Source organism: Mustela lutreola, chromosome 2 (assembly GCF_030435805.1).
Source record: "Mustela lutreola isolate mMusLut2 chromosome 2, mMusLut2.pri, whole genome shotgun sequence".
Taxonomy (NCBI): Eukaryota; Metazoa; Chordata; class Mammalia; order Carnivora; family Mustelidae; genus Mustela; species Mustela lutreola.
In genome coordinates, this window is record NC_081291.1 from 143,169,657 (window position 1) to 143,196,163 (window position 26,507).

The 26,507-nt window shown below is 39.2% G+C and overlaps 1 protein-coding gene across 5 annotated transcripts in view; it reads right to left on the bottom strand.

Annotated features, from left to right (window-relative positions):
• Window positions 1–26,507, bottom strand: part of KCNAB1 (potassium voltage-gated channel subfamily A regulatory beta subunit 1) — a 405,336-nt gene that overhangs the window by 42,931 nt on the left and 335,898 nt on the right. For all 5 annotated transcript variants that reach the window (XM_059163683.1, XM_059163686.1, XM_059163684.1 and 2 more), the window contains exon 8: window positions 19,824–19,910. In XM_059163683.1, the coding sequence (XP_059019666.1) occupies window positions 19,824–19,910 (87 nt within the window). The remainder of the gene's footprint in view (window positions 1–19,823; window positions 19,911–26,507) is intronic.

Sequence of the window (26,507 nt, forward strand, 5' to 3'; positions counted from 1 at the left end):
GAGAAAGGAACTTGAGATATTTGTCTTATGCTTGGGAAGAGAGTAGGGAAATGGATGGGAGAAACAAAATTTCACCATTTTTTCCTTCCCCAGTTTTTCTTTTTGGTCTCCGTATCTCCCCCCCCCCCCTTTTTTTTTTTTTGTTTCTGTTAAGCTTTGTGTGGATTTTTATACCATTTGTTGTTTTCTCTTATTAAAAAAACACTCATTTCTAGGTGTCATTAGGTTCATCCCATTACCAAATATATTTCCAGTTTCCATGTTAATGACACAACACTTTCCTTCTTTCTCCAAGTAAAAGAGAGTTCTGCTGGTAGTAAATTTACTTTGTTTCCCTTTCTACTGCTTCCTGTACCCATCCCTTCCATCCATTAGCCATTTAGAAAACAAAAACAAATGTTCTTATATAAGTAAATTCTGGCTTGACTGTATTACGGTTTCAAAAGTTGTTTAAAAGTATCTCTCTAATTACCATTAATTTTTCATGATTGGCTTCACTGAAGCTAGTCACAACACAAACTCACCTTTCAGAATTTAAAATAGAACCAAACCCAATGTAGGGATGCATTTAGAAAGGATGGATAAATTCCAAACTGCAGAGGCTGAGGTTTAGTAGCTTATAATCTTTTTCAGTATTTGAACCTTTAGCAAATAATTACTTGCCAAGGTAGAAATGAACTTTCAAAAGGCTTCAGATTCCTGGGGAGATTTTGTGGGGAAGGGCCCTGGTGGGGTTTGGGAGGCATCTGTGCATAATGGGTACATTTTATACATGTGGCCAGATGATGTATTTTGTAATTTGTGGAGACTTGAATTTTAAGCACACAAGGTTTTCCTAAGCTTCCTATTATATTGAACATCATGGTATTTTCTTATAAAACAAAAAAATTTGTTTTCTGAAACTAATGAAAGTTAATTTTTTTCATCTATAATTTAAGTCAGATTGATTTAAATTAGGTAAACATATGTAAATAGTATGTGGAACAAGCATGACTTATGATAATGTAATCACAACCCAACTTTATTTTTTTAATCTCCCACTAGCCCTTTATATTCAGTGGGAACAAGTATCCCTGATGAGAATTCAGGCTGGTCCCACATCATTTAAAATCATAAATACAGCCTCCATAGCTCTCAATCAAAACTCCAAGCTCTTACTTTTCCTTTTCCCTAGCTGGAACCTGCTTCGAGTAGCAGTCTGCAGGAAGGTGCGGTGAAATGGGACATGGCTGGTCTCTCTATTCCTCTACTTCCTGCTTCTCTTCTGGGCCCCTCTCCTACCAGATCTGGGTGTTCAGCTCCAGCCCCCACCTCCCACACCTCGCCTCCAGGAGGACAGACCCCAAAAGAATCTCCCACATAGGAAACCTTCAGAGATGCCCTTTCTGTCACCCCCACGGAAGGCGCACCCTCCTGCTGTACCACTAAACGAGAGAAGCAGCCCACTTCTCCACATCTAGGTTTGTCAGACATGAGTCAGCTCCCACGTCACTATACTTCCTAACTGTGAGGCTCACATTTTAAACAATCTATGTAGCCTATGTAGTTTGCAACTCCTCACCCCTGGCCAGGGTTGAAGTGAAGGGCAGTCCTCTCCTTCTGCTGAGGTGGGTTGGTACTCAAGGCATAGTTTTCTTTACATTTGCCCTTCTCACGAGATCGTCTCTCCTCCTCTCACTTAACCTTTATATTCTTGAAGCACGTGAGGGAGTTCCAGAATTACCGCAATGAGAAGTGGGGAAGAGAAGAGAAAGCTCATCTTTACGGAAGGATATCTATTTACAAATGTAGATGGGTTGCATCCCCGCTGTAATAACTGATGCAGGAAGGGATCCTCAGCAGATGCTAAAGTCAGTTGTGGAGGACCGGGCTATTCATGTGGTCTCAACAAATCAAGCACCCAGCTTACTTATTATGTACCAAGTAAAAGAAGTACCATCACGATGGGGTAAGCTGGCAGGTATCATCTCAACCAAGCAATCAACCTTAACAGGACCCATAATGGGACACAGTGGCACTCAAGGGTCTTCTGAGGGACACACTGAGAAGAACTCAATGTCACCTATGTAAGCTTCTTGCCAAAAATGCTTCATCTAATCCTGAGAAAAATGATCAGACGATACAGACTGAGAGACATTTTCCAAAACAATAGGCTTGGAATTTTTAAAAATGTCAATGTTTTTAAAGAGGAAAACAAGTGGTAGAGGAAGCACTTTAGACTAAAAGAGATTGAAAAGCCATGAAACTAAATACAGTGTGGGGCTCTTAATTAAAACCATGGATCCAGGTAGAGGAGGAGAAGATGGCAGCAGAGTAGGAGGACTGTAGGCTTGCCTCATCCCATGAATACAACTTCCTAAAGATCGTATCATCCTTAATACCCCAGAAATCTATCTGAAGACTGGCAAACAAACTCTACAAATAAAGGTGGAGAAGAGGCCACATTGAAGAAGGTACAAAGTGTGGAAATGCAGCTTGCGAGAGAAATATATTGTGGCTGCTGCAATGAGGAGGGAAGCCGTGGTTGCTGATAAGCTGTGGTCACTGAAAGACAGACCAACACACAGGGGAATGCACAGGGAAAACAAATCCCCATAGCAATTGGCCTGGAAACTGAGAGGGCCAAATTTTGTGAGTTCTTGAAACCAGCAGAGCTTAAATCCTAGAGTTTTAAAGGGTGGAGTGCTTGACTCTGGACAAGCTTAGAGGACACTGGGACTGCTCTTAGAAAAAAGGCAGAGCAAAGAGCCCATATATATATATATATATATATATATATATATAGCATGAAAACAGTGATCTAAAGAGTAACTGAGGCACACAGAGGGGAGGCTATTTGCTCATCTTAGAGCACATCCCAGAGAATTAGTTTTCATAGAGAGAACTCTCCAAGAACAAAGGAACTGGCAGGCACCACTTCCTTCCCCTGCTCCACAGCATAAGCACAGCGCCACCTGTGGAAACCAGGCAGAACTGACAATCACTACCTAAATTGCTTACACCAAACACCACCCCCTGTGCTCTGGAAGAACTGCCCTTCCTGGTCATACTTGCCTCAGTCCCACTAGTGGGCCCCCAACCCAGAAAATACATCTCTCAACCCAGGACTTTTGTGAAATTTCGGTTCTAGTGGCAGCAGCAATAGGTCTTGTTTCGCAAGCAGACCAGAGCACACCTAGCTAAAATGAGCGACATTCAGACCAGGGACCACACGCTGCCCACAATAGGCAAAGAGATCCTCTGCAGACAACTGGCCCAAAAGATAAAGTAGCCAGGACACAATAGCAGAGCATATGCAGCACACATTGGAGATACTCTCAGAACACCAAACCCTGGGGAATAGGGAATGCTAAATTGTAGGGCACTACAGGAACTCTTCTTCATAAAGCCATTACCTTCAAAAATAGTAGAGGTAGCTGACTGTCCTAATACAGAGAAACAGGCACAGAGATTTAGACAGAATAAGAAGACAGAGGAATCTGTCCCAAATGAAAGAATAGGGCAAGGCCATGGCTGGAAATCTAACTGAAACATATATAAGTAACATGCCTGATGGAGAATTGTGATGCTGTGATCATAAGGATACTCACCAGACTGGAGAAAAGAGTGGAAGACATCAGTGAGACCCTTAACACAGAGATAAGGAATAACATAGCAGAGACAAAGGGCTCAATAAACAAAATGAAAAACATGCTTGATGGAATGAACAGCAGGGTGGAAGAAGTGGAGGAATGAATTAATGACTGAGAAGACAGAGTAAGGGAAACTAAAAAGCTGAACAAAAAGAATTATGCAAAACAAGAACAGACATAGGGAACTCAGTGACTCCATCAAATGTAATAACATTTGCATTACAGGAGTCCCAGAAGAAGAAGAAAAGAGAAAAGGGGGCAGATTATTTGAAGAAATGATAGCAGAAAACTTCCCTAATCCAGGGAAAGAAACAGATATCCAGATCCAGGGAACACAGAGAACTTCCAACAAAATCAACAATAGCAGATCTGTACCAAGATATCCTGTAACTAAAATGGCAAAACACAGTGATAAAGAAAAAAAATATTAAAATCAGCAGGACAAAAGAAGACAGTTATATACAAAGGAAACCCCATAAGACTATAAGTGTATTTTTCAGCAGAAATTTTCCAAGCCAGAAAAGATAATATTCAAAGTGGCATGATATATTCAAAGTACTGAATGGGGAATACCTGTAGCCCAGAATACTTTATCCAGCAAGGCTGTCATTCATAATAGGAGGAGAGATAAAAAGTTTCCCAGTCAAATAAAAACTAAAAGAGTCCACTAAACCATCCCTGCAAGAAATATTAAAGGGGACTCTTGGAGTCAAAAGGAAAGACCAAAAATGACAGTATGAAGGTAAGAAACACAAAAGCAGTAAAAGTGAGTATTTCTATAAAAAATCAGTAAAGGAATTCATAAAATAAAAGGATATAAAAGATGACACCATATATCTAAAATGTGGGAAGGAGAGAAGAATGGGTTCAAATGTAAACAACCATCAAATTAATATTGCTATGTGAAGAAAATATTATATACAAACCTAATTATATAACCTATTATATAAAACCTATTATATAAAAACCAAATACTAACCACAAATAAAAAACTACTAATAAATATACAAAGAATAAAGAGAAAGAAACTCAAATATATCACTAAAGAAAACAGTAAACTATGAAAGAAAGGATCAGAGAAAATCTTCAGAAACAACCACAAAACAATAAAATGGCAATAAATACATATATAATCAATAATTACTTCAAATGTTAATGGATTAAATGCTCCAATCAAAAGATATAGGTGACAGAATGGGTAGAAAAATAAGACCCATCTATTTGCTGTGCATAAGAGACTCATTTTAGATCTAAAGACACCTGCAGGTTGAAAGTGAGAAGATGAACATTATGCAAATGGGTATCAAAAGAAAGCAAGAATAGCAATACTTATATTGAACAAAACAGACCTTAAAACAAAGACAAAACAGATAATAGCAATTTAAAACAAAAACAAAACAAAAATAGCAATACTTATATTGAACAAAACAGACTTTAAAACAAAGACAAAACAGACTTTAAAACAAGAGACAAAGAACACTACATAATCATAAAGGGGATAGTTCAATAAAAAGATACAATAATCAGAAATATTTATGCAGTCAACAAAGGAGCACCCAAATACACAAAACAGTTAATAACAAACATAAAAGAACTAATCAATATAAATACAGTAATAATAGAGGACTTCAACACCCCAGTTACATCAATAGACACATCATCTAAATAGAAAATCAACAAGGAAACAATGGCTTTGAATGACACACTGGACCAGATGGAACTAACAGATATATTCAGAACATTCCATCCTAAAACAGCAGAATACACATTCTTTTCATGTGCATGCTGAACCTTCTCCAGAATAGATCACATATTAGACCACAAAACAAGCCTCAACAAATTCCAAAAGGTCATAGTCATACCATGCATTTTTTCTGACCACCACGCTATGAAACTAGAAGTCAATACAACATCTGCAAAGACCACAAATACCTGGAGGTTAAATAATCTGCTACTAAACAATGAATGGGTCAACCAGGAAATCAAAGAAGTTAAAAAGTACATGGAAACCAATGAAAATGAAAACAACAATTCAAAATCTCTGGGATACCACAAAAGCAGTTCTAGGAGGGACGTTTACAGCAATACAGGCCCAAGTCAAGAAACAAGAAAAATCTCAAGCTGACAATCTAACCTTTTATGTAAAGGAGCTAGAAAAAGAACAACGAATGAAGCCTAAAGATATCAGGAGGAAGCAAATAATAAAAATTAGAGCAGAAATAAATGTTAAAGAAACTAAAACCAATGGAACAGGTCAATGAAACCAGGATCTGGTTCTTTGGGAAAAAAATCAATAAAATTGATAAACCTCTAGATAGACATATCAAGAAAAAAAGAAGGACCCAAATAAAATTACAAGTGAGAGAGGAGAAATCATCACCAAAAACCACAGAAATACAAAGGACTATAAGAGAATATTATGAAAAACTATATGCCAATAAATTGGACAACCTAGAAGAGAGGAATAAATTCCTAGGAACATAGAACCTTCCAAAACTGAAACAATAAGAAATTGAACATTTGAACAGACTGACCCCCAGCAAAGGAACTGAGTCAGTAATAAATAAATGCCCAACAAACAAAAGTGCAGGACCAGATTATTTGACAGGTGAATTCTACCAATCACTTAAAGAAGAGTTAATACCTATTCTTGTCAAATTTTTCCAAAAGCAGAAAAGGAAAACCTACGAATCCATTCTCTGAGGCCAACATTACGCTGATACCAAAACCAGGTAAAGATACACAACAAGAGACCTACAGGCCAATAACTCTGATGAACATAGATGAAAAAATCCTCAAGAAAATATTAGCAAACTGAATCCTACATTTAAAAAAAAAAATCATTCTCCATGATCAAGTGGGATTTATTCCTGGGTTGCAAGAGTGGTTCAATATTTGCAAATCAATCAATATGATACATCACATCAATTAGAAAAAGGATAAGAACCATATGATCATTTCAATAGATGCAGAAAAAACATTTGAGAAAGTACAACAAAGTAAATTTAGAGGAACATACCTCAATGTAATAAAGTAAAAATAAGTAAGAATAATTAAGTAAATAAGTAAAAAATAAATAACTTAAAAAATAAATAAGTAAAAAGAATAAGTAAAAATAAATGTAAAATATGAAATCAATATACAGAAATCTGTTGCATTTCTATATACCAGTAATGAAGCAGAAGAAAGAGAACTTAAGAATACTCTCATTTACATTTGCACCCCAAATAGTAAGATATCTAAGAATAAGCCTAACCAAAAAGGTGAAAGACTTGTACTCTGAGAACTATAAAATACTGATGAAAGAAACTGAAGATGACACAAAGAAATGCAAAGACATTCCATGCTCATGGATTAGAAGAACAAACATTGTTACAGTATCTATGCTACCCAAAGCCATGAACACATTTAATGGAATCTCTATTAAAATACTAACAGCGTTTTTCATATAATTAGAAAAAACAATCCTAAAATTTGTATGGAACCAGAAAAGATCTCGAATAGCCAGAGCAATCTTGAAAAAGAAAAGCAAAGCTGGAGGCATCACAATTTCAGACTTCAAGTTACATTACAAAACTACAGTAATCAAAAAAGTAGGGTACTGGCACAAAAATAGTCATATAGATCAATGGAACACAATAGAAAAATCCAGAAATAAACCCACAACTATATGGTCAATTAATCTTCAACAAAGCAGTAAAGAATATCTAATGGGAAAAAGATAGTCTCTTCAACAAATGTGTTGGGAAAACTGGACAACAACATGCAGAAGAATGAAACTGGACCATTTTCTTATACCATACACAAAAATAAATTCAAAATGGACTAAAGACCTACATATGAGACATGAAACCATAAAAAATCCTAGAGGGGAACACAGGCAATAACTTCTTTGACATAAGCCATAGCAACCTTTTTCTAGATATGTCACCTTTGGCAAGGGAAACAAAAGCAAAAATAAATTATTGGGACAATACAAAAATAAAAAGCTTCTGAACTGTGAAGGAAACCATCAACAAAACTAAAAGGCAGAAGGAGAATATATTTGCAAATGACATATCAAGTAAGGGCTTTGTATCCAAAATATATAAAGAACTTGTACAACTCAACATCCAAAACACAAAAAATCCAATTTAAAAATGGGCATAAGACATGAACAGACATTTCCCCCAAAGAAGGCCTCCAAATGGCCAACAGACACATAAAAAGATGCTCATCATAACTTATCAGGGAAAGCAAAGGGAAAGCAAATCAAAACCACAATGAGATATCACCTCACATCTGTCAGAATGGCTAAAGTCAACAAAACAAGTAACAAGTGTTGGTGAGGATGTGGAAAAAAGGGACCTTCGTGCACTTTTGGTGGGGATGCAAACTGGTGCAGCCACTTTGGGAAACAGTATGGAGGTTTCTCAAAAAATTTAGAATAGAACTACCTTATGATCCAGCAATCACATTGCTGGGTATATGCCTAAAGAATAAAAAAACACTAATCCAAAGGGATACACACACCCCTATGTTTATAGCAGCATTATCTACAATAACCAAGATCTGGAAGCAGCCCAAGTGTCCGATGATTGATGAATGGATAAAGAAGATGTGATCTCTCTCTCTCTCTCTATAATAGGATATTATTCACCCATTAAAAAAGAATGGTATCTTGCCATTTCAATGACATGGATGGCACTAGAGAGTATAATGTAAAGTGAGAAAAGTCAGAGAAAGGCAAATACCATATGATTTCACTCATATGTGGAATTTAAGAAACAAAACAAACCAGCAAAGGGAAAAAAGAGAGAGACAGAGAAACCAAGAACCAGATTCTTAACTCTAGAGAACAAACCAATGGTTACCAGAGAGGTGGGGGCATGGGTAAAATAGGTGATGGGGATTAAATTAAGCAGCATGGCGAGCATGGGGTGACTAAAATAAAGCTTAAAAAAGGAGTAATAACTAAAAGATATTGAGCACTTTATGTACTATCCACTGTGTTTTATAATTATTATACCATGTAATCTGTACTAACACCTGCTGATGCGTTGTCTTTGATACTAGAGATGATGACAAACAGAACCAGAAATTCCTACTTTCTTAAAGCACGGGATTTCTAAAAGTTACTCTCAAGACAGAGAGCTGCCTATCCATTTTCAACGTCCTCGCGTTGTTCACTATATCACAATGACCTACGATTGCTTTCAGTTTGATTTTCAATGTCATATGCGCAAGAGGGCTTTGGTCTTCAAATCTTGACTGTATGAAAAACTGCAATGGGATGTAATAATACTGGAACTGGAAAAATGATTTGGATTTTGCTGATGTAGTAGAAAAAAATTAGTTTTGATTTTAAAATAAGACGTTAATTTGAAAAAAACATCATGAAAAAAACTCACTTCCCTCTCAAAAACAAACACACAACAATAAAAACAATGAAATGCGATAAATGACATTTTAGGGAACAGGAAGAATCTGGCTTGCATGTTAGATCACAATAATGGATTAATGGTAAAGTACTTGAGGGTGCTGCTTGTGTTATGTTTGTATGGAAGAATGCCTTGGTCTCAGGAGACAGAAGTATATATGGGCAAAATGTCATAATGAGAGGAAGGGGGAAATAGAGGCAAAATACAGCACAATTTGGTAAATTGAAGTGAAGAATACTGGGTGTTTATTTTTTCAACTTTTCCATAGGTTTTTAATTTCTCAAAATAAAACATTGTGGAAAACAAAACAAAACAAAACCCAGGAACTAGCTCCTCTGCAAGTAGACAAATAGATATTTGGCACCTCACTTTGAAATTTCTTTTCAATCGTGTCTTAGTGCCTGGTTGAAACTTCAGTTATGATGCCTTGTTATGCATCTGCATTCCTAAAATTATAAATTTATGTAACAACAACAACAACCACCTCAAAATATTCATACACTGCCGTTTATGAAACATTTCCACTTGTATTAACTCCTGTTATCCTCACAACAATCCTGGAGATGGCCTGGAGAGGTCATGTTTTCCTTCTTGCCATTTTCCAAGTGAAAAACGGAGAAGCAGGAAGTCTGAGCACCTCAACCACATTCTTGCCCCTAAGACTAGCATAGCACCCTCTTCCTCTGGTTGCAGACCCCATACTTTTTCACATCACATTTTCAACACCCTGAGGGGGCAGGTGGGTTAACAAAGCCATTTACTCTCACATTACTTCAGGGTTTTTTTTTCCCCAGAAAGGAAGAGGAAGACTTAAGGGTCTTTGTTTACCTACATGGTCTGAGAATGCCAGATTAGCAAGGACATGGGTGCCCCACTCACCCCCTTGAAGCAGCACGCTGCCAAAGCCTGTGTGAGATGCTGCTCAGTGACGGGTGGCTGGAACCCACAGCCCCACCGGCCTGGGCTGGGGCACTGGATAATTCTAGACCCCAAACCCTCCCCATGTCCCTATGGATCAGCTGCCTCACAACAAGGAACTGAGGGAGAGGAACTCCCCCAAGACAGTTGACATCCCCTCGGAATATGGAGGTAATTCTTGTCACAGCTCCAGGAAGATGACAAAGCACACAGAAGGAAGTTCAATGAGTCACAAACCCCAAGCTCCGGAATACTAAGCAGTTCGGTCTCCACCTGACAGCTGGGGTACGCGGAAGCCATGTCTGTTTTCTCTCCAGCTCCCTCTCCCTTCCTTGACTAAAAACAACTTAAGAAAAAAAGAACACCAACAAGTCGCCCTTTCTGAGCTTGGTAAGGGCCACAGATTTGTGGCGAGGAGGTACAATTGGCCCCCAGACACGTGGCCCGCGTTCTCTTTGTGGATCTTCCTAAGGATAGGGGTTGTATCTTCTTTGCCTTCACTTAAGTCGCAAAGAAAGGGCAGAGAAGGGGAGACGACAGAGGAAGCAGCTAAACTGCATAGAATATAAGCATACTCTTCTCCAGTATCTTCCCTTCTAACCAGGGCTTCATGAAATGAGGCTGGGAATCTCTGATATCCCAAGAAAGTACAACAAACCATACAAGATAATCGCAAATAATTGGGGATGTAATTTTCTTTAACACCAGTGCATCACATATTTTCTGCAGCCTGGGCACTCTTAATTTCTCAGTATGCTCTAGCAAAGGTACTTTTCGTAAAGCTCCTGTTCTGTGGAACACAGGTGACAAAGACAATTTGTGAACTGGGGCTCCGAGGTGGGGTGGGGTGGGCTCTGTTAACTCTGGACAATTTTTCGATGCCGCTAGAAGACTGCACGTCTGAAGCAAAATGTCACCAACTAAGAGTAGTGACCTCCGTAGCATGCCTTTGCTGTGCTGCTTAAGATAATTTACTCCTGCTCAACAAAGTAAGAGAAATAAGGAGGATACATAGAACTGGGTAGAGAAACAAGTAGCTCATGAGACACAGGCAGAATTCACATAATGTATATGGCATGACTCAGTGGATTAGTAACCTCTGAGTCATGGTAGCCATAGATAAAGCAGGAAATGTGTGTGTGCGTGCTGAGTACAGAGGTGGAAGGATGGAAAATGTGATATTCACAATGTATCCAATGTGTGTGACACCAGACATTCAAGGTGTACTAAATATACATGAGATGCATGAAGACTCAAAGTCTTAAATCATCCCCTGATTGGTGATCCCATTCTGGCTTTGAAAATCCTGTGCACAAGAAATGCAAAGAGTCCATGGCTGTGCCTCAGGCTACCTGGTGAGCTACAAGTAATGGCCAGGTGAATTTGGCCTTGAGGCTTTCGAAGAGAGCAAGTGTATGATTGACTCAGGCATTGTGTGTCTACTGAGCGTCCCTGCCCAAAGCTTGAATCTGATCATATAACTGCACCCCCACAGGGAAGGCCAACATGGAAGAGCTCTAGAGAAAACAGGCCGCACAATCACTGTGCCCCAAGATTCAGGTCATTGGATCCCTCTACCGGCTTATACTCTATCCTAATTGTTTTAATCACCCCTAACGCTCTCCTAATTGCTTCTCACTATGTTTTTTACATGACTTAATAAGCAATGTGATTCATGTATATTAATTTGTTGTGTGAGTCTTTCTGTCTTAGGACCTCTAGGATTGCCTGGTAGTGGACTTGGAGACTACTAGGACATCAAGTTCATTCCCCACATGACAAATTTGCAGCAGGACCATGCACACAACAGCAATGAAAAAGGATAGCTTTGAATTTAATTGCTGTGTACTAAGCAACATTGCATGCATTTTGTGTATATCATTCTAAAAAAAATCTTTATAATAGCCCTATAAAGTAGAAATTAATACTTAACATTTTATAGATAAGGAAACTTATCTGTAAGGGTAAGAGAGATCAGGGGCACCTGCGTGGCTCAAAGGGTTAAGCCTCTGCCTTTGGCTCAGGTCATGATCCCAGGGTCCTGGGACTGAGCCCTACATCGGGCTCTCTGCTCAGCAGGGAGCCTGCTACCCTTCCTTTCTCTGCCTGCCTCTCTGCCTACTTGTGATTTCTGTCAAATAAATAAATAAAATCTTAAAAAAAAAAAAAAAGGATAAGAGAGATCAAATAATGTGTCTAAAATGATGCAACTGGGAAGAAATAGATGATGTGAGTTAGGGTCTGACTCCAAAGTTATACTCTTCCCATTTTGGGAGAGGCCAGGCTATTCCCCGATATCCTTCTCAGACCTCCCTTGGACACCCTATCTAAAATCTACCCCCCATACCTCCATCCTTCTCCTAGGACCCATTTTTTTCTTCATATCATTATTACCATCTAATGTAACTTTCTCACTAACTTATTGCCTGAGTCCTCCACAAGAACATAATATCTGTGAAGCAGGGTGTTTGCCTAATTTATTAACTTCTGCTTCTCCTAGTGCACAGAAAAGTGCTTAGCGCACAGTGGATATTCAATGAATTTCAACTGAGTGAATGAGTAGATCCTATTATTGAATTTTTTCTAGATATACTTTTGAAAATAAAATCACAGTCTCAAGATTGCCTTTCTACTGAACAGATGAACCCTGGAAAATCTACGATTACGCTAATTGTAAAGGACATGGAGGACTTCAGAACAAAATTGCAGGGAGAAACAATAGGCTTTTAGAAAATCCCACTGCCAAGACTGTGCCTTGATTTCCAAGTGATCTCACTGAAGACCCTGGTTGCCTCGGCAGCCTGACCACCTTTATTTTCTTTACATCATATTATAATTTCAGGACTTTGGATTTCTCCCATGGTGGCTTCTAAGAAGAAATGCAGAAAAAAGTGGGGTTTTACATGTACGTGCATTATACAGTGCATTCTAGAACAGGGGCTTGTTTGCCTCCTGAACCCACCTTGTTAACTCATTCAGAAGTCACGTTCCATGTTGCTACCCTGCTCATGTGACGATCATGAGCCTCAGTGGGGTAGTAACTGCCCTGGGTATACAGTCTAATAAGTGATAAAGCCAGGATTTGAAGCTGCGTCTCCCATCTAAGGTCCTCCAGTCTACTTTGCAGAAAGAACTGTCTCAGTGAGGAGGAGGCCCACAGTGAGCAGCAACATGAGATTTTCTAAAAAGCCATATCAGAGACAAAGTGAATCCAACCATCCCCAAGGCTGTTTCTTAAAATGGATGAAAGAAATTCCTCTTTTTGTTAAATGACTTGTTGTTTTGTAATGTATAAGACATCATCTGACTAGGTCTAAAGAAGCAGTCTAATTTTTGGTGAATTTGCAGTTAAAATGCAAATAAAACTGATTTAATAAAATTGGAAGACTGGAAGACTCCCCCCCCCCCACAGGGTTGGTAGGTTTTGGCTCATCTTCTTGGATATGAAAATCATTTTCTCCAAATTAATTTCTTGAAAACTCAGCTGTCCCGGCCTTTCGGACCAGAAGGCTGAATTGATCTGATGGGCACTAGAGACTCTCAGGAGCATCCTGGCCAGGGTCATGAATGAAATGCATTAGATAATTTTAATTTGATATAGGAATCCTCAGGAGCAGCTGAACTGCCAAAGAATCATCCCTCCATTCATTTCTACTCATTTAGGTATCAGTCAGTTTTCTGGAGAAAGACCTGGCATCCTGGAAATGACTGCCAGCCACCTGTCCTCAACATCACCCAGAAATATGTTGAACCAGATCAGGGACCAGAATGTTGGTAGATATTAGGAAACCAAAATAGGTTTTCAAGTACAGAAAAATAAAGGTGGATCTATTTAACTTTAGAGCTTTACTCATGCAGTCGCTCAACTCTTGTTCACTTATTCATCATCTTTCATCCGTCTGTCTACCCACCCACCCACACAACAAGTATTTACTGAGCACCTACTATGTGTCTGGTGCTCTGCTGTACTGGAGATACAGCCTGCAGATCTGCATGTGACCAAATTCAGTTGTCAGTAGCCATATGAGGCTATAAAGCATTTGAAATGTGGATGATTCAAATTCAGATGTGCTATAAGTATGAAAAGCACAACAGATTTCAAAGACTTAGTGTGAAAAAAACCTCATTAATAATTTTTATATTGATTATATGTTGAAATGATATATTTTATATATTGGGTTAAATTGAAAAAATATATATGTATTTTTAAAAGATTTTTTTATTTTTCAGTAATCCCTACACCCAGTGTGGGTCTTGAACTTACAACACTGAGATCAGGAGTTGCATGCTCTGAGGTAGCCCCTAAAATATATTTTTACAGTTATTTTTGTCTGTTTCTTTTTACCTTTTGAATGTAATTAATAGAAAATTCAAAATACACATATGACTTTATAACATTCATTGCTGAGAATGAATGAATGTTGAGAGTGTCTTACAGGGAAGATAACACAAATGCAGAACGATGATCCATTGTGCTTAGGTGATATTTCTAGGTTTTAGGTCATTAAATTTTCTTTTATTTTTTTATTTTTTTATTTTTTTATTTATTTTTTTTTTAAAGATTTTATTTATTTATTTGTCAGAGAGAGAGAGAGTGAGAGCGAGCACAGGCAGACAGAGTGGAAGGCAGAGGCAGAGGGAGAAGCAGGCTCCCTGCGGAGCAAGGAGCCCGATGTGGGACTCGATCCCAGGACGCTGGGATCATGACCTGAGCCGAAGGCAGCTGCTTAACCAACTGAGCCACCCAGGCGTCCCAAGGTCATTAAATTTTCATTCTGAAAACTTTGCTTTGGATACTAAATATCCAGGGCCAGTGTTCTGGAACTGAAAAACATGGAGAAAATTGGGGATGCTGCAATGTTTGTTACTTTCTGGTATTTTCTGAGCTGTCATTGGATATCCTAAATTCATGACTCTCCATGGATTCCTGCTTACATGTGGGGACACTGAACAAGATGGCTCAGAAGGAAGTAAATACTTGTGGGATGGGCTATTTGACATGATGATATTGTGGGAACTAAGTAAAGCTAACTTCCATCTTGTCTGTCTTATTTAAACAAGACATCTGGGGGCACCTGGGTAGCTCTGTTGGTTAAGCATCGGTCTTCAGCTCAGGTCATGATCCCGGGGTACTGGGATCAAGCCCCGCATCGGCTCCCGGCTTGCTGGGGACCCTCCTTCTCCCTCTGCCTCTGTCCCTGTGTGTGTGCTTTCTCTTTCCCTGTCAAATAAATAAAGTCTTGAAAAATAAAAAATAAAAAGGATATCTGTGTTGTTTATGTCTGCATTGACCTGCTAGCAGGAAAAATAAATAAATAATTTGAATTGTCATTAGGTTGGGAATAACACCTAATGACTAAGGGAGTGTGTGAGATTAACTAGTTTTGGCAAAAAAGCTCTAAATAAAAGTTAGATGGCTGAATTTCAAATGTTTTTTAAATTAAAATGTGATTTTCTTTAAAAATAATCATCTTTTCAGATCAACATATTGGTGGGATTTCTTTTCTCCTTTCCAAAAAGCTATGCAAACAAAAACACCTCCCCTCTTTTTTTCTATTATTCACAAGTAGTATATGGTTTGCAGACTCCTTTCTTGCCCTCTAGACATGGTCATCACTTCCTTTCTGGGACAATGAGAAGATTATATAGAGAGAAATTAGCCTGACACTTGGAAAAGACAGAAAACTAAACCACTAAATGCCTAGTCCAGGTCCTCAGACACATGAATGCTCCATGTCTCTCCCTGTCTAGCATGACTCACACTGGAACGAGGTTTCTTTTGTCTAATGAACTCAAGAGAAGATTCTGAAATACACGCTGGGATTTATGGAAATAAATTTAGAATACGAGTAGCATAGAGCGCAAGGAACTGTCAGTGACTCTACTGGTAAGAACACAGCAGCATAAGAAAGAAGAAAGGGGATACCGGGCTGATATTTTTTTTTCTGGGATTGGAACACATGGCATTGATGCCAGAAATTGTAGCAGACAGATGGCATGGCAGATGCTAGGAAAGAAAAATGACTTACTACTAGGTGAACCAGAAAAAATAAACAAGGAGGGCAGAGGGGAAAAAGTACAAGAGTTCCCCTCGGTTGTCAGGAACATTGTCCCATGCTGCAAATGTAATTGCATCGCATAGGCTTGTAGATTGCAAATTAAGTGTCTTAACCACTTTCTCCACAGACAGCACATTTGGAATTAAGATAGCTATTCTCTCGGGAGGACTCCTTTTTGTCTATTGTTTTTCCAAGGAAGGAGGGAAGAAAACAACTAATTGCATACATGATGCCTACATAAGATGAAGAAGATGTTACTGCTATCTTTTTCTGGCTCAGTTTGTTGCTATAGGATACGTAGAAACTGAATGAAATTCATCTTGGTTTATTTTAGAAGCATTCCCAATTAACATACTTTCAAGGTGCAAATCAAATGAATGGGGTTGGCATTTTAATAAACTTAAATCAAAGTTGTTTAAAACATGTCCTAGAAAGCTGGGCTGGGCTCTCTCAATAGGTCCCTGGGGTTTAAAACAGGTGCCTCACCAAAATTATAGCTTAGCATGTACTGTGGCTCGATGGAGTTGACAGGAATGGTTGAAACCAATAAAAATGATTTTCAAATGCTAAGGGTCTAATATGAGTTACCCAGACACACACATGCAGTACAGTGCCAACATACGTAGACCGACTCTATGAAAATTCATCACCATTCACTTGGCCGCCACTGTTGGATCACTTACATTAAACAGGAATGGATGTAATCAAGCCTAAAATTGCCAATGTGAGTTGCTGAAATAAAGAAAAGTATATGAATGATATTAAGGATTTTCTGGCCATTGCAGAAAGAAAAAAAGGAGGGTATGGGGAGCTGGGCAAGCTTCCAGTGATGATTTTGGTCACTATATTTGCAGAGGAAATTGAAAACTAATTAAAGACTGTAGAGTGGGGCCCCTGGGTGGCTCAGTGGGTTAAGCCTCTGTCTTTGGCTCAGGTCATGATCCCAGGATCCTGGGATCCAGGTCCGCATTGGGCTCTCTGCTCAGCAGGAAGCCTGTTTCCTCCTCTCTCTCTGCCTGCCTCTCTGCCTACTTGTGCTCTCTCTGTCAAATAAATAAATAAAATCTTAAAAAAAAAAAAGACTATAGAGTAACATTGACTAACAAATAACTACTATATGTTTTGGAAGGGGAATTCTGATATATATAATATTTATTTTCTGTACTGTTTTTAGAAATACTAATAGCCCTCTAAGGTAGACTCCATTGCACATGGACAACCTTCACTCACACGCAACTCATGACTTAGAAGCTCATTGCAAAATGAATCTCAGTAACAACATGGAATCCAGAAATAGCTTAGATACCATATTCTTCCATTTTTAGAGGAGCAAATGCACCAAGGCCTCCTGGCAATCCCTGTCTGGTTTTCATTTTCTTCTTATTTCCTATTTCTTCTTCTCTCTATTGCCCAGATCAGTGTTGCCCTCTGCTACAGTCAAGTGGAAGTCACTAAATGCCGAGACTAAGTTTCCAGAGACTTGGATCACACCAGCATGTCCACCGGTCCCACCTGGGAACAAACAAGTATACTGAGTTTGAGGATACACATTTTCTGAAAGCTGGGGAGAAATGACAGGGAAGGGAGTTCAGTCTGGAACAAATCCGACTTAATGAATTTCTGTGGTGTTTCCACGTTAAATCCCTCCAGAGGAATAAGACTTCGAGCTTGATGGGCCAGCTAGGAGTGGGTCCCTTCTGGTGGAGGGTGGGGAGAACTGAGTACATTCCAGCATGAAGAGGTAGACGGCAGCAGAGCTACAAAAATGCCATGTTCCTTGATCTTATCATCAAGTGCAAACTTCTATTGTTTGGCCTCCTTCCTTAGACTTCTGGACTTGGACAGCACCTCTTGACAACATAGCTTGAGAAAATGTTCTGCTTTGTGGAATTACTATATGAGAAACTCAGAGAAAACCAACATATTCTCCAATTCTAGCAAAGGCTGGACAATGCTGCAGTTACAAATTCTATCAGGTAGCAATCTTATGTTGTTAATGTTGTTTGTTTGTTTGTTTGTTTAGCACTATGAAGCTCCCTTCTACTAAATTTCAACCCATAATCAGCGTTCACACAACAAACACCATTATTTTGTCAATATCACATAGCTTAGAGCTTAGATCCTAATTGAGAACATCCTACTTCTGTAGGTATATCATGCAGATTACAGTGTTTTCTGTTTGAGAGAGTCCTGCATTATATCTCTAAAATTAGATATTGGGGAGGATGCACAAAATGGATAAAATGAAAAAAAAAAAAAAAAAGACCCGGGAAAATCCCAAATGTTTTTCTATTCTGTACATGGTATAATCACAAAGGATTCTTTTCCAAAGAGGAAAATAGTGGCACTGAGGCACTTAAAATGAGAAGCAATTTCAGTTTCACAGTCCCCACCAAATGGCATTGTATTTAACACTTTTGTTCATCAGATAGTTTCAGTGTTCTCTTTCAACATGTCATTGAGGAGAATGTGACATCATATTATCCTTGCAATAAGGACTTCATACACTAATAAGATGTTTATGACTGCTTTATGAAATACCTATTCTTTGTCTTGATAAAAATATGCATTTTTATGTCATTTCTATGGATAATTCTTATTATGAATTTCCAACACTGATATTGTACTATGATAAACTCCTGATTTACTCGGAGTCAAGAAAGTAGAAAACTCTAAGAGAAAGTTAGATATGTAAATATATATTTTTTAAAAATTTCTCTGTAGTTAACATAAATGGCAAGGAAAATAACTTCTGTATTTTTGGGGGGGCGTCAGGAGTGCAAGCTACAGAAAAGTTCATATATACTTTCATACATACAATCATTTGTAACTTCTATAACCCTGTAGCAAGAATAAACCTTTATAGAACCTGAATTATTACGAGATCCTAGACTACCTTTTGAATCATCAGGGACAAATTTATCTTCAGTGTAATTTTGAATAGTAAATAGAATTTGTCCTATTCTAATTCTTTGAAAATGTGTAACTGTATGTCGTATTATAAGCCTCAAATGACCAGAACATTGTTTTTTCCTCCTATGCCCCAAATATCTTTGTTCGTTTTCCCCTCAGGTAAGTCTAATCTATAAGGCTGTAAATCTCAATTAACTAGAACATTCTAATATATCCTCCTAAATGATCTTCATCCTCAATCACCTTAGGTAGACTCCATAAATAAATGTAAGTTGAAGAAAATTTCGTTTTAGGAACATTCTCAGTGTTCCCACAGAAGAGACCTGACTATTGTCCTCAAATAGTTGTAACAGAAAGGGAATAAAATGTTGCAGCTTCTTGAGAATCAAAACCCAAATTTCAATGAAGAGTCTCATTTTGAAGTAGTCACTCCTATAAAACCTCCATTAACAGTACCACTTAGAACCTGTTACCACAGATCGGAAGCTAATCAGACTTAGTCATTACAAAAGAGGAAGATTGTCAAGGGACTTCCTCCAAAATAACGATGGCTGGGTTATAAACTCCCCTTCCAATTAATTTTATTGTTTCAGTTGATGAAATTGCAGAAGTGAAATGAACCTGGAAAAAGTGAGCACTGTAGCCAGCAGAAGCCACAGTCCCAATGCCTGGGAATACTTCAGAAATGAATGAAGAAGCCAGATGCAGAGCTCTGGCCTTGAGGGTAAATGCTGAGACCAAGAGACATTGATGGGAAAGGTTTCCATTTTCCCCATTCAATCAAATCAGTCTGAATATATTTCATTTCCTACTGTTAGTGAAATAAGTCATCCAGTTAGAATCAATAACTCTAGAGTCTTTTATCCAATTTCTTCACTCACCTTCCATGGGGGTGTTGCTATCCGGTCGATTGGCAAAGACCACATCCACGTACTCGAGCTGTAGCCTCTGGAGGGAGCCCTTCAATCCTGGGAACAGAGGCAGGAAAAATCCAAAAAGTACAAATGTAAACACTATTAGAAACAGTTAAAGTGTAAGAGACTCTTAACTCTAGGAAACAAACTGAGGGTTGCTGGAAGGGAGATGGGTGGGGGGATGGGGTAACTGGAGGATGGGCATTCCGGAGGTCACATGATATGATGAGTACTGGGTGTTATATGCAACTGGCGAATGCCTGAACTCTATCTCTGAAGCTTATAATACATCATATGTTAATTGAATTAAAATAAAATAAGATAAAATAAAAAGAAATAGTAAAAGTTTGGTTTCCTTAAAAAATGTACTTAAAAAAAAAAGCACAGTATTAGTTTCAAAAATACATTGAATACAATGATGTATATTAATTGGCCCCTAGAGCCTTTAAACAATATATCAAAGGCTGACTTGAATCTCAACAAAGAAAAGTCTTATAGGGTGGCGCAGTTCAGTTAAGTGTCTGACTCTTGGTTTCAGCTCAGGTCATGATCTCAGGGTTGTGACCTTAGGGTTATGAGATGGAGCCCTGCATCAGGCTCCACACTCAGCTTGGAGTCAGCTTACGATGCTCTCTCTCCCCCTCTGCCGCTCCTTCTTTCTCTCCCTCAGCCCCGGCCCCCTGCTCTTTCTCTTCCTCTCTTTAAAAATAAATAAATCTTTTTTAAAAAGAAAAGTCTTATAACTTTCTCGATAGTTTTACTACTCCTACCCCACCAGAAAAATATAGTCAGCAAAGCTTGTTCACAGTGACTCATCTGTTGCAATATCCAGGAGCCAAGTTTAGAATAAAAAGTGGCCTAAGAGTTTAACTACTTCTTGAAAACTGCGAATTACTTTCATGTTATGAATGACTTACTGGGCTTACAGTGGGATGGGATATATTTATTGCTCATCAAAAACATTAAAATGGAATAAATCAGAAATAAATGACTGCCAAGGCCATCTTCATGTACACACGGGTTGTAACAGGAATAAAAGGGTTGGCAAATGAAGGTCTTGCTTAACCTTTTACTAATTGAAACAAAGTTTGAAGAACCTTAAATATAGCTGAGCTTTAGCATTTTTATTATTCCCTGTTCTTTGGGGGGAAAAAGCGAAAACAGAAGTTATAAAGACTTAGATAATATAAAGGAACTTAAAAAAAAAAAAAGTCTGGAACCAATAATATAAGTTTTAGCCCTAACCATCTGGTCACATTCCTGTGAGTACTCTGAGAAAAAAAAAAATGATTTAATTTCAGTAAAATTAATACTTCCCTGAAATAGAATGTATTGTATATAATATTATGCAACCAAAAGGATGACAGTTCAAGAATCATTTTATCTCATTTCCATGAGGCACAGCATTTCCTTATCAGCCTATTTAATTCCTCAGGAAGACTGGTGGTTTTTCTCTTTTTATTATAGGCATAAAACTAATTGCATGTTAAATGAGGCTCTTATAAATTTAAATTTGGCTCATTTAAATTTGATTTTTCAAACTGGTTTACCAGCCAGCCACAATTACTTTTCTGACAGGAAAATGAAGTGCTTGGATATAGTTCCGGAAATATTTTTCATTCATTGAAAAAGGATTGTCTGGGACGGTGGCTTGTTAAAAGAAGCATTGATGAAGAGATTAGGGCAGACAGGTGTTATAAGGTCCAGTGCCTGCTCTCAAAAAACTGCAGTGGCTTTCAGGCCTGGGCTATCGCCAGCTCTCTGAAGGGGCAGCTTGAAATTAAATTTACCTTATAAAGCCCTATGATATGAGCCACTTTTTGGAAGCAATTATATGTACTGGAGGAAGTGAGGAGAGGACAGAATAGCCAAATGGATAATGAGGTAGCGCAGGTTGGGAAGGTTAGAAATCTATACTCTAGCGTGCTATGGGATTCCACTTGGGTTATTTCAACACCCCCCCCCCCCCAACCGATTTGGTGACTTAGGTCTCTGATCTGCAGTGGAGATAACAACACACACTACCTTCAGGATCATGCTTCAGGAGAGCAAATAAAACCAGCTTTCAAGCACTTTGTAAAGCACAGTAGTCTACAGAAATGCAGTGATTATCACAGCGATGCTCACATCTGGGAAATTCAGAATGAGAGGCGTCAAAGGCTAAATGCTAAAGATTTCTCTTAGACCTCCTGGTTTTGGAACGAGGCATTTAGTGAGAGTCCTGGCCCTCCCTGGCGCTGGAAGCAAGTGTCTCCCTTTCTGATGAGGCCTCTCCCTCCAGGGTCCCTTCCAAACAGCTCAGCATGGGCTGAGAGTAACTACGAGGAAAAGCTGCAGCTGGCTCGGCCCCTTTGTGGTGCTTGTGGTCAGCCAGGACTGGAGTCATTTACCCTCCCATCCCCTAAGCATGCACTAAATCCCATTCTGATCCCCAAACTGTGCTGGGCTCTGGGCGTGTGAAGATGCACGAACACTATATGTATCCCCAAGGAACAAACAGTGCATGGAGAGAGTATATCAGGCACAGGCTCATTGTTGAAGGTAGTACTGTGTGCCCATAAGTGATGGCATGCACTCCATATGAAAGTCATTTTTCAATGTAAGTGGTCATTCCAAGCCACTCAATTCTTTCTCTGGAAGGCATTTTTTTCCCCTTTGATATTTAGACTGAGAGTCAGGTGTATTCGTGTGAAAATATGAGAAATCATGTGTTACATCTCGTCAGCTATTCGTTCTGAAATGAAGTAGCACGAGACTGTGCCTCCAAGACATCCTGTCCCCAGCTTTGAAAATCCCAATCACATCAAGCCTTGAAATCCATGGTACCAATTCTGGGTTGTACGCTCTGTGAGATGGCAAAGCATCGGTGTGGGGCTGGGACGTGAGGAGTTAAACAGGGGAAATGACATCGGATTTCCATTTTGAGCTGGTCACGGGTCTACTGAAGATGACTTGGAGGAGGCAAGAGTGAAAGTGGGGGAGGGAGGCCAGGGAGAGGTCACCGTGCTGGGGCAAGTGGGCCAAGTGGGGACGAAGTGTTCAAATTCGGAACAAGTTGTGTAAGTAGATATAAGGGGACTGGCCGGTGTGCAGGATACAGAGTGTGGAGGTCAAGGAACCAAGGGTGACTCTCTCAGACTTTTGGCCTGAGAAGTAAAGGGATGGTTACTAAGACAATCAAGTCAGGGGGAAAGCAGACTGGTGGGAGCCCACAGAGGTCGGAGCGGCACGTTCGTCACGCACACGGAGCTCTTGGCAGTTGGACGGACCAGCCTGGCTTTCAGAGGCAAGGTCTATGTGTAGACGAGGCGAAGGGTCTGGGATCTGGTGTGCTAATCTGGGCTGGCCTGAATGACCTTGCTGACATCTCAGGCTCTTCCGGCCCTGCTTTCCTCATCCTTCCAAAGACAAGCTAGACTGAAAAGATCTTTCTTCTTCAATCTTTCATGTGACCACAAACCAAATCAGGCACTCCTGCCCTTTGCCATTTGCATGCCTTAATTGCGCAGAGATAGTTAAATTGTAGCAACATGAAGCCACGTTCAACAAATGTCTCCTTGAAAGTCATTTAGTGTTGGTCTCCAATAAGCAAATAGTTGTGTTCTAGCTCCACTTAGCAATGTTTGTTGAACACTGGCTTGGGGCCAGGTATTGTTTCAAGTTTAAGTAGATGTGCAAAAATGCATTAACCTTGGCTGCAGAGGGGAATCGGGGCCACTAATCATAACCTAAGGCAGGCCACAGGCTGCAGGGAATGCACTTGCTCACAAAACTTCGGACATGAGCCTGTCCCTCAGCACTAACCCAGGGTCTGTGGGAGCGAACACAGAAGCAAGAGAAAAGCCCTCTGTCCTTGAGGAGATGTCTACAAGGTCACTGGCCATTCCTCACAAGTCCACAGGATACTTAATTGTGTTGTGTAAAGAAAATAGCTTTCAAGTGACTACAGAAAAGAGAAATCAAAGTTTTTCTTTTAGGTTCTGAAGATGAACAGGAACTGTTTTGTTCGTAAGGTAAACTTTAATTCAATGTAAACCTACTTCATGGCTTCTAAAGAAATGTGCCCATTCCAGAAGTTAAGCAGGCTGGTGTGGTCAGAGATGGATCAGGGGCTCCGTGTTGCCTCCTGAACTCTATAGGAACATGGAAATCAGTAGTCCGGAGATTCTGCGAGGGTTCTCTTCAAACATACTGCGTCCACACTTTTGCTTTCCTTCTGAGCTTGAAAAAAAATGTTGCCTCAAACGATGGGCACTTTTTCCGTATATAATTTTCTGCCTTCTTCTCAGCAGACCTCTCCGTCATGACTTGAGATATGTCTGCTTATTATTATTATTTTTTAATTTATTTGACACAGAGAGAAAGAGAAACACACAGAGAGACAGAGACAGAGAGCAAGCACAAGCAGGGAAATAGCAGGCAGTGGAGAAACTGGCTCCCCACTGAGCAAGGAGCCCGATGTGGGGCTCCATTGTAGGACCCTGGGATCATGATCTGAGCCAAAGGCAGTTGCCCAGCTAACTGAGCCACCCAGGTGTCCTGTGTCTGCTTATTTTTTATAAAGACTGCACTGTATTAGAATAAGTCTGTGGCTGCTCTTCCCGTGATGAACCATGGTTACCCTGAGTGGGTGATTTCAGTTTAGTATGAACATGGAACACTGGGAAGGAATTTGTGGTGAAGCCATCTGTTAAGAAATTTCCTTTCTCATTGAAAAAAATCATAAATTATCTTTTTAAAATAAAGGTTCAGAGAAGCTGGTTTGGCATTTGCCATTCATTAAAAAGGTCTAAGCAGTTTCTCAGATTATTTTCCTCTCCTACTCCTCAAATCAAGATAGTGAGTTTGTGGTTTGGATCACATAACAAAACGGTGATTCACCTGAAGGCCAAATATACACTCACACACAGCCTTTGCCTATAAAAGCACACACACAGTACGCTTTTGTCTTACAGTTTGACTTACCAAACTATTTCTATTCTTTCCTATAAGATACTAAGGAAACTTGATCTGCTAATTTTTTAAAAAGATTTTATTTATTTATTTTGATAGAGAAAGAGAGAGCAAGTGCACAATCATAAGTAGGTAAAGGCAGGCAGAGAGAGAGGGAAGCAGGCTCCCTGCTGAGCAGGAAGCCCAATGCAGGCCTCGATCCCAGGACCCTAAGATCATGACCTGAGCCAAAGGCAGAGGCTTAAACCACTGAGCCACCCAGATGCCCCTGATCTGCTAAATTTTAACACTTGCAAAAATTGGGACTTAAAGAATGTTTGTGGAATGGCTGAATGAATAGACTTTCAGAGCTAAAGAGGACCTTGGGATTCTAAATGGATACAATAAACCTCCCATTGTGAAATTTCTACCTCCTCCTTGTGAATCCAAGGAACATGTTGTTCCTGACTGGATCTAAGTAAAGGAATTTGGGTTCACTGAAAAGGTCTTTCATCTGATTTTTTTCAAAAGTGCATTATGTACAAGTCAAGTTCATTTTATACTCCGTAAACCAGCTCAGGTGGCCAAGGTCACCAGCACTTAATTGACCTGAACTCCACATGAATTGGACCTCTGTCTTGTCCTCTAAGAATACTTTCTAAATTTAATGTGCATAAGAATCTCCAATGTTCATTAAGGCTACCTTCATCACAAAACAAGTATCAATGAAACCCAAGGACAATGATTTGTAAACTTCTTCCAACTTTATTTTGGGTCTAGAGCTCTCACGTCCCCCCCCCACTTTGTTTCCCTGAAAATTCACTCAATTCCCTAATTTCAGCCTGCCTGGAACTATCCTTTCAACTGATGCTCTTGGACTCGTGAATATCTTTGTCTTTGGCTGAAACTATGAGCTACAAAATAAATAGTAACAACATACCTAATAAATGATCCCAATTCTTTAGTCACAGAAATTTGAAATTTTGTGTTAAAGTTTGAATCTGGGTCAGTTTAAATTTCAGCTGAACTGGTTTATCCATCCTGAGAGACCAGCTCCTAAGAGAACTCCTGACTTGTTTAAAGGGACAGAGAATTTAAAGTATTTCTGTTATGTTGTTTGAGGCTTGAAGAAAACTGATTTAGAAGAGAGAATTTTGAAATGATGAGCACACTGGTAAATATTAAAATAATGGAGATTCAGTAAAAAGCACAGCAACTCTGACCATTCTTTTTTTCCTTGATTTTATGTTCTCCGTTGATTGCCATTTTGAACCATTTCCTGAATCTCTTTTTTTAAATTAATTAGATTAAAAAGAAAAGAGGGGCAAGAACTTTCTAGGCAATACACCACTGCCTTGTTTTTCTGCTTGGTACAACAAGCTTACATGGATTATTTCTTTTTTGGGGTTATTTCTCATGGTACATGACTCAAGTCACATAGGCAAGTGCTAGAGGAGGAATGATGACAGTTTTAAGAGACAGGCTGGGTTTTACTTTGCAATATCAAGTTGGACACCAAGGCCTGAGAAGGGATTTTGTTTGGACTGGAATCAGAAAGCTTTTTCTAGTGTTAGAATGCGCTTATTCATTGTGGTGGCCTTAGAATGTTACTTAGTAAAGGGCGCTCTTATCTATGGTATGAAGACTAACAGTTGCACTATTAAGAATGATGATGATAAAGACAAAAATAACATTTATTAAGTGCTTATTACATGACAG